The sequence below is a fragment of the Ammospiza nelsoni genome, chromosome Z (genome assembly GCF_027579445.1).
Source record: "Ammospiza nelsoni isolate bAmmNel1 chromosome Z, bAmmNel1.pri, whole genome shotgun sequence".
NCBI lineage: Eukaryota > Metazoa > Chordata > Aves > Passeriformes > Passerellidae > Ammospiza > Ammospiza nelsoni.
The window spans coordinates 18167515-18176232 of record NC_080669.1 but is presented as its reverse complement, the minus strand read 5'-3'; the positions used below and the strand labels follow the sequence as shown (position 1 = coordinate 18176232).

Sequence of the window (8718 nt, the reverse complement as noted above, 5' to 3'; positions counted from 1 at the left end):
AGCAAGCTTCACAGAGAGAATTAGTCATTGCAAGTACCCTAATACATTGTCATGATTATGCTTAAAACTGCTTTAAAAGTGTTCCAGCACATCAAAAATTATTAGCTTCTTCTGCAGAGGTAGGTCAAGACAACCTACTTTCCCTTCCTCTTTCTCCACAAACAAGCAACTCAATTAGAGACCCCCTTTAAGAAGTGTTTTCTAAGTTCTCTGGGACAAAGCAAGCTACCCATTATTCACTGTTGTGCATAACATGCAGTACTTGTGGGTGACTCCCCTGAGTTTATTGCATCTTGTGTGAGCAATTTTCGATAGAAGAAATAAAGTATATTTAATCAGGAGCTTCCCAAAGGGGAAGAGCACATCAGGCAGAGCGATGCAGATAGATAAAGTTCCCAGTGAATTATATTGGCTAATTTATTGCCTGATGCCGTGACTCACACAGCAGCCTGTACCTCTTCCACAGCAATCCTGCTAAGTCCCCGAGGTCACCTCAAGACGGATGCATGACTCACTACCAGGGTTTCTGAATCCCACTCCTGGTGTGATGCCTCAGTGACAAAACACAAGCCCTTCAGGCATCCGATATTTCTCTTTTGCCCCTTTTTATTGATCAGATGCTCTCATCAGCCGAGTCCTTCCACATCCGGCCAATTGGCCAGCAAGCCGCAGTCCAGCACAAATTATTGTCTACAAAGAGCAGGACCCAGGGGCTTGAGTGAACAGTCAGAGCCCAAAAATCCTCCCTCAGGTGAACTTGTGCTTGAGGACATGAAGACCCAGAGAACTTTTGAGAGCAGTCCAGAAGCATGGAAGAGGCATCAGAAATGGCTACACAGACTCCATAAGAACTAGAAATGAGATAAATGTGAAGCTGGGTAAACAACAAACATTTTCAAACAGGGGGGAAAAAAAACGTCTTTCAGCAGAGGTATATAAGTATCACAGGACATAGCAGAACATTACAAAAAAAATTGTCAAGTATTTTCTTTTGTATATGCTGCCAAGAAAACACAATGTACAAAAAGGCCTGAAGATGGATGCTGTGCTTTCAGCATCCACTTTCAGCAAGGAGTACTTGCTGCAGACAGGAAGAACTTTTGTGAAGCAGCTCTTGAGCAGGCTTGAAGTGCCTGCCAGTGACCTCAGCAGAATGACTGACTGTCTCCTCAAGCTAATGGGGTGCCTCAAATATGTGCACAAGTGCATTAGGGTAAAAGCTTGAAATCTGAGTATCACAATCCACACAGAACTTGCTAGCAAAACGAAGTCCCATGTTCCATATCCAGATTACAAATAGGACCTACATGATCCCACACTCAAAAACAGTACCAAGTTTTAGCATTACCACAGAGCTTGGGAGGTGAAAACTAGAGCCTAATTTTACCTATGATGTTATTAAGGGCCTGTGGAGTTCTTGGTATGAGGTCTTATAAGTAAGCCAGCTGTGAATTGTAATGTATTAATTCAAAACTTCATCTGCCAGATCTTTTAATTTTTAGGATACTAAAAATTATGGCACACACACTTTTCCATGGATTTTGCAGTACTGCCTGGTCAGAGAAAGTCTTTGCTCTTGCAAAAAGCCATTGTCTGAAGCAGATAATTGTATCTGCAAAAGAGCAGGTTCAGAAAAGGGTTTAAGAAAGAAGTACCACGAAAAATTACCTGTCATTCAACTGGTACCCTTTCCACCACATCCATCTTGGTCCATCGTTTTCTGATCTCTATCTTCAAACCTACATAAAAAACCAAAAGGAATGTAATATACCTAAAGCTGCTTATCCAAATAGCTGTTTTGGTTGGTCCATGGTTATTAAGAAAGGTCAAAGAAAACGTACTCCTCTGATGAGATGACTAGAAAACCATAAACAACAGATGAGACGAGGCTGAGATACTCAGCAACTTTCTTCATTGTCAGTCTCTCTTCCCACGCCTCTTGAGTGGATGGAAAGCAAGGTCGGGACTGGATGAGAAAAGTGCTTCCTTTCTTAAGAGATCAGGTTCCTGGTCACCTGAGGAACTAGAACATATATGTCTGCAGGATCCACTGAGGTGCATCCCAGAAAGTCCTGAGAGAATTGGCTAATGTAGTTGCCAAATCACTCTCCACCATATTTGCAAAGTCATGGCAGTCAGCAGAAATCCCTCATGACTGGAAATAGGGAATGAATAGAGTGACTACATCAGTGGGCAAGGGAAGGACTATGAATGTAATTTATCTCCTGTAAAGCCTTTAACATAGTCCCTTACAGCATCCCGCTCTTTACATTGGAGAGAGATGGACTTTTAGATGGATAAGGAATTAGTTGGACTGTCATATTCAGAGGGCAGTGGTCAACAGCTCAGAGTCCCAACGGACATCAGTGACAAGAGATGTGTCCCTCAGGGGTTGGTATTGGGATCAGTGTTATTTAATATCTCATTAATGACATAGACAAGGGTATTGCATGCACCCTGAGCAAAATTGCAGATGACACCAAGGTAAGTGGTGTGGTTGACACTCCTGAAGGATGGGATGTTATACAGAGAGATGTGGGCGAGAAGCAGAAGTGGGCCCATGGGAATTTCATGGTTCAACAATGCTCTCAGCTTTTCATTGTAGGAAAGATGCTCCGTACCTCTAATCATCTTGGTGGCCCTCCTCTGGACTCACTCCAGCAGTTCCATGTCCTCCCTGAGCTGGGAGCCCAGAGCTGGATGCAGGTTCCAGGTGGGCTCTCCCCAGGGCAGAGCAGAGGGGCAGAATCCCCTCCCTGCCCTGCTGCCCACGCTGCTCTGGATGCGGCCCAGGGCACGTTTGGCCCTCTGGGCTGGGAGTGCCCATGGCTGGGTCATGCCCAGCCTCTCACCCACCAGCACCCTCAAATTCTTCTCACAGGGCTGCTCTCCATCCATTCACAGCTTGTGCTGTTATTGGGGGTTGCCTCAATCCAGGTTCAGCATCTTGAACTGAGTCCTGTTAAACCTCGTGAGATCCCCATGTGCTCACTTGTCAAACATGTCCAAGTCCCTCTGGATGGCATCCTGACCTTCAGCGGTGTCAACAGCACCACTCAAACCACTCAAAGCAGGTTGGCTGCAAACCTGCCAGTGGTTCTCCATTATTGAGGAAGATATTAAACACCACTTGTCCCAAGGCAGATCCCTAAGGGACACTATCTATTACCAATCTTCATGTGAAGATTGAGCTGGGTTGACCACTACCCTCTGGATATGACTGTTCAACTAATTCCTTACCCACTGAATAGCACACCCATCAAATCCTTCTCTAGACAATTTAGAGAGCTACTGGGTAGCTTTTAATAGGAAATGTCAGTCCAGGGAGGCTGAGACATCAGTGGTTCACAGTTCTCTTTCCTACCTTTTTTAAAGGTGGGTCCAATATTTCTACTCTTCTAATCACCTGTGACTTCACCTGATTGCAGGACTTTTCGACTGCCGTGGAGATTGGCTTGGCAATTATGCAATGTAATTCCTTTGGGACTCAGGAACCATCTGTCACAGATTAACTCCAGCCAGCAGCCAAGCCCCAGCTGCCGCTCACTCATCCCCCCTTCCACTGGAATTGGAAAGAGAATCACAAGGGTAAAAGGTAGAAAAGTCATAGGTAGAGGTGTAGACAGTTTAGTAGGGACACTAAAGTCCATGCACACAAGCAAAGCAAAACAAGGATTTTATTCTCTACTTCCCATGGGCATGTAGGTGTTCAGCCATCTCCAGGAGAGCAGGGCCCCATCATACCTGACAGACCTAGGCAGACGAACATCATCACTCCAAATGTCCCAGCTTCCCTCCCTCTTCACCCCACTTTATGTCCTGAGCATGAAGTCGCATGGCCTGGAAATCCCTTTGGTCAGTTTGGGTCACCTGTCCCAGCTGTGTCTCCTCCCAACTTCCTCATCAGCGTGCAAGAACAAAGAGCAGAAAAGGCCTTCGCTCTGTGTGAGCCCTGCTGAGCAATAACAAAAACATCTCTGCATTATCAGCCCTGTGATCAGCACAAGTACAAAATACAGCTCTATACCAGCCACTCTGAAGAAAATTAACTCTACCCCAGACAAAACCAGCACAGCATCTCATCAGATCCATAGACACGTATGTTCAGGTTCTTCAGGTGATCACAACCCTGATCTATTACAGTAGAGAGCACTTTTTTGCTTCAGTCCCCATCCTGTTGCCCATCCACTCAAGAGGGGAGAAGAGAGGTTGCCATTGAAAACTGAGGTAAAAACATGGTTGAGTACCTAATTTTTGTGTACAGCACTGGAACAGAAACTTCACCTCAAAGGAGTCATTTTTCTTCTCTAGTTATGAACAGGATAGAAAATGCAACCATTTGCATTGTTGCTCAGTTGTGTTAAGTGGCACTTGCTGATCTCTTGATTTCTACCTTGGGAAGACAATTTTAACAATCGTGGCATGCTTTCCTGGAACTGGGTGATTGTTTTCCCTTCCTATCCCCTCCTGCTGGAAGCATACAATCTTGTCTTGAAATCACTCACAAAGGGACAAATTGAAGACATTTAGTTCCACCTTTGTCCTGACATTTTCTGTGTTTTTCTGTCCACTAACAGCTTTCTGTTCCAAAGTAGATGTTCCCTCTTCCATCTCAGTAAGCCTGTCGCTTAAATTTGAAGGGCCATTTTTACTCCTGTTAGATACTCTGACATGTACTTCAGCTCTTACAGCAATTTTCCCCTCCACAAATGCCACTAATATTTACATTTCTGTGTTCTTTTTCTATCTCTGAAGGACTGTTGATGAGTACAGCTTCAGGTAATTGCTTTTCCCAGGCATCATAATTTGTTTTTCAACAAAATGACTATTTCCAATTTTTTGAAAAACTATCCAAATGCACTAGGGGAGTTGAAGGAAGGTCAAGGAGCAGGAACAGTGACTTTCCTTAGCATTAGTTACCAACATACTCATAACTTCATAACTTCATAACTTACAACATTTTAGTTCTGTGGGACAGGCTTGCTGAAGGTTAATCACTTCCTTTCATCCAGAATCTAGCTGATGGATAAAAAAAGGCATTATTCATTCCTAAGTAAGGACATAAAAGCTGTGTCTCTAAATAACAGCAGATGGAAAGAAACAGCAAATTTTCACTCTGGAAAATAGGAGCTGAGAACGCTACTGTCATTTCTCATACTATTAAATTCTGCACAGTGGCAAAAGTAGAAATGAACTTGTGCTGGCTGGAAGGTTTTGATTTTTAAATCTTTCAGTCAAGAAAGGTATTTCTAACAGAGTCCAAAACATTCCTGTTTCAGCCCACTCTGCAACAGGTGAGAGGTTCATTGTGAATTTTACTGAAAAATTTTCTGGAGGACAAGTTGAAATAATGATCACGGTCCATTACAAACTTTTAAGCTCAAACCCAGACCATTGCCACTGATTTAAAAACTCTCCCCACTGTGTACTTCTACTCCCATTTACTCATCCTTCAAATGAAACAGTAAATACTATAACTTGACAGCCCATTTACAAAGTGTCCTGTAAGGCAAGAATTGTTCCCACTTGCAAAATTATATTCCTGGACTTGGTCTCTGCAAGGCAAGTTTGAAATCTACAAGATAGAGGTGCTCTATTGATGTTGTAGTGTATGGGGGGTAAATAAAACACATGCTTTTCATGACCTGAGAAATATCTGAGTGTTTTCTAAACTGTCTTCTATGAGCTTTCCAAGTTTGTAGTATGAGGAAAATTAATCATGTTAATGGGAAAACTTAAAGAAACCTTGGTTTCAAAATTGTAGTTCAGAGTGTCCTTTTCTGTTACATTAACTTTCTTGGAAGCTTTCTGGTATCACTCCTTTTTGTCTCTCAGTATCTCTGCCCCAGGTGAAAGCATTTACTCTTTTGTATCACTGGCAACCTGCCTGAAGATGCTGCTGCCTTTCCCATTCCCACCTGTTTGAGATCCTTTTCTATACTCATTCAGCTGGTGGTGCTTACTTCAAATTACCATCACCGAAGTGCATCAAATCACAGGGACAGAACGTCACCATCACAATCGGCAGGCCATGGATACCGAGGGATCCCAACATTTATGTTCATTCTTGGGGAGGGAATAACACCAGGAGAGGCTTTCTCCCTAAGGGCCACCTTCAGGATGAAATCCAGCTGCCGCAGAGCATCTCCTGAAGCCTTGCTCTCCACAGGTGCCTGACTCAGGAGAAGACTCGGGGCAGGACTTCTGTCTGCCCAGGAGACAATTCCTTTCAACAACTTCGCAAGCCCCGTCCTCACCGTAGAAGCCGCTTTAGGTGCGGGGGCCGTGCGGAGGATGCACATGCCGGCTTCCCGAGGCAGGACGCCCGTCGGGGCTCCTCTCCCCTTGGCCCAAGAGGGAAGGGCTGCCCGGGGCGGCGGCAGCAGCCGGCCAAGCAGCGGCGGCCACCAGGTAGGGGCGATGCCGCCGAGCCCCCGCGCCGGCCGCGCAGCATCCCGCGCCGGGCGGAGCGCGTACTCACGGCTGTGCGGGCCCCCGGCACAGGGGCCGGGCGAGGACGAGGAGGAGGAGGCGGAGAGCGGGCAGGTGGACCCCCGCGGCAGCTGTCTCCCCGGCCGCTGCTGCTGGAAGCCGCCCGGCCTCTCTACCCCCGGCCTTCGGCAGGGCCTGAGCCCCCTGCGCCCGCCGCCGGCGTGGGAGGGCTCGGCGGGGCCGCAGGCGGGGGAGCCGCTCCGACCGGCTCCGGGGAGCGAGGGAACGAGCGCGGGAGGGAGGGAGCGAGGGAGGAGGCAGGAGGCAGGACAGCTCCCGGCCCCGGCCCGCCCTCCGTCTGCGGCTCCGCCGAGGGGAAGCCGAGCGGCGCCGGCTGTCGGGGTGCTCCGTGCCTCGCTGCCCGGGAAACTTCGGAAGCTCGCCGGGGAGCGCCTGTCCCCTGCCCCGAGGGGCGCTCCGGTGGAGGGAAGCGTCCCCGTGCGCACCAGCTGGATGGCGCGGACCCTGAGACCCGACGACATCAACCCCCGGACGGGGCTGGTGGTGGCTCTGGTTAGCGTCTTTCTGGTGTTCGGCTTCATGTTCACCGTGTCTGGCATCAAGGGAGAGACCCTGGGAGACATCCCGCTGCTGGCCATCGGGCCGGCCATCTGCCTGCCGGGCATCGCCGCCATCGCCCTCACCAGGAAGACCGACGGCTGCACCAAATGTCCCGAGAACATGCGTCCGTGCTGTAAGGAAGTCAGGGACCGGGATGTCTTGGAGCTGCTAAGGACCCCCTCCGACCTGGAGTCTGGCAAGGGAAGTTGTGACGAGCTGGCCAGGAAAGCTTACCGCAAGGACAGGAGAGGGCTGAGGGGAGAGGACACCGTGTTCATCTGCACCACCAGCACCACCGCCGATGCCACGGCAGAGTGCAAGAGCCTCACCAAAAAGGTGGAGCAGGAGGAGATGCTGAAATACCTGGAGAGCTGTTACCCAGAGATGCCAGAGAACGTGTTCGTGGGAGATGGCTCCACATTCAGTGCCTTGGAGAAGAAGAGCACTTCTCCCAGCAGGGACAGCACTCCTTGCCCTGACATTGAAGACAACATTTTTGTGGCTCCTAAAGATAGTATCATTGTCTGCTCTTACAAGGATAACAGCCCTTATGACAGGTACTGTTGTTACATAAACCCCACTGGAGTCAATTCAGACCAAGAGACCATTGTGTGAAAGATGCATACTTTATGTATATGTATGTATACAAAAACTGCAACTTCAGCTTCTTGATAGGGGATAATATAGCTGACTGCATGGGACAATCCTGATACTATTTCAATTTAAAGTGGTATGTGACTGATACTCAAACCTTTTGTGCCTGAAGTACGCTTTCTGTAAGTAAACAAGCATGTTTAAAGGTTAAAGAATTCAATTTTTCGTTTTTGGAAAAAAAAGAAATTTGATTTTAATTTTCTTTTCTCCCTTTCCCTCCCTTTTTTTTTCCTGCTGCCCAAGCCTGTAGGCACACTGGCAGGAGGGCAGCAGTGGCTGTCAGCTGAGATCAAGAGCTGAATGAAACTCTGGAGCTGACTGTAGGAAAGAATGTGGTGATCTATGGCTGAATAAGTTTTTGAAATATTGTCACTTCATTTTGGGAGGGATTAAGAGATGTCAGCATGAACTCCAATAGCTGCCTGATGTCAGGGAGTGTAGAAATCATTTGTCTCCCTTTGTCCTTGCAGGATTTTTTTTTCTCCTTCGTGTCAAGGAATAGGTGTCCTAACCCCATGGGCTCTTCTGAAAGTCTCCTAGAAACCATATAGGCTCAGGAGAGTTTTCAAAGACTAACCCTTCATCAATAGCGCAAACATAGATGTGTTAGTTTAATTTTCCACTGGTCTAGAGTTCACTGGAATGTTTCTAATACTTTTGAATTTAGAGTATGCGCTTGACAAGGAGAATGCAACATGAACAGGACACAGTTCTTGCAGAGACTAGGAGCAGATGTCAGTGAACTCAGGTCTTTAAAATATATTTCAGTACCTCAAAAATCACTTCAGGAACTTCTGTGAGTTATGTTCTGAGTGGGATCTGACTCTTCTGAAAATGCCATTTTCTTGTGCCTTTTCTAAAATGCCAGATATTTCTGTATGGGGAATGCATGGTGACAGTCCACTCAGGGGTCTCAAAGCCATGCTTTGCTGGGAGAAGGGAACAGAGGACCTGACCGACAGATGTTTTTTTCACAGCTTATGGATACATAGCCAGAAAATGTGAAGTGGG

At 47.1% G+C, this 8718-nt stretch overlaps 1 protein-coding gene across 1 annotated transcript; it reads left to right on the top strand.

Annotated features, from left to right (window-relative positions):
- The first annotated feature begins 6945 nt into the window (after window positions 1–6945).
- On the top strand, window positions 6946–7668 carry TMEM215 (transmembrane protein 215). The gene has a single exon (XM_059493154.1). The coding sequence runs from the start codon at window positions 6946–6948 to the stop codon at window positions 7666–7668; it is 723 nt and encodes a 240-aa protein (XP_059349137.1).
- The last annotated feature ends 1050 nt before the right edge of the window (window positions 7669–8718 follow it).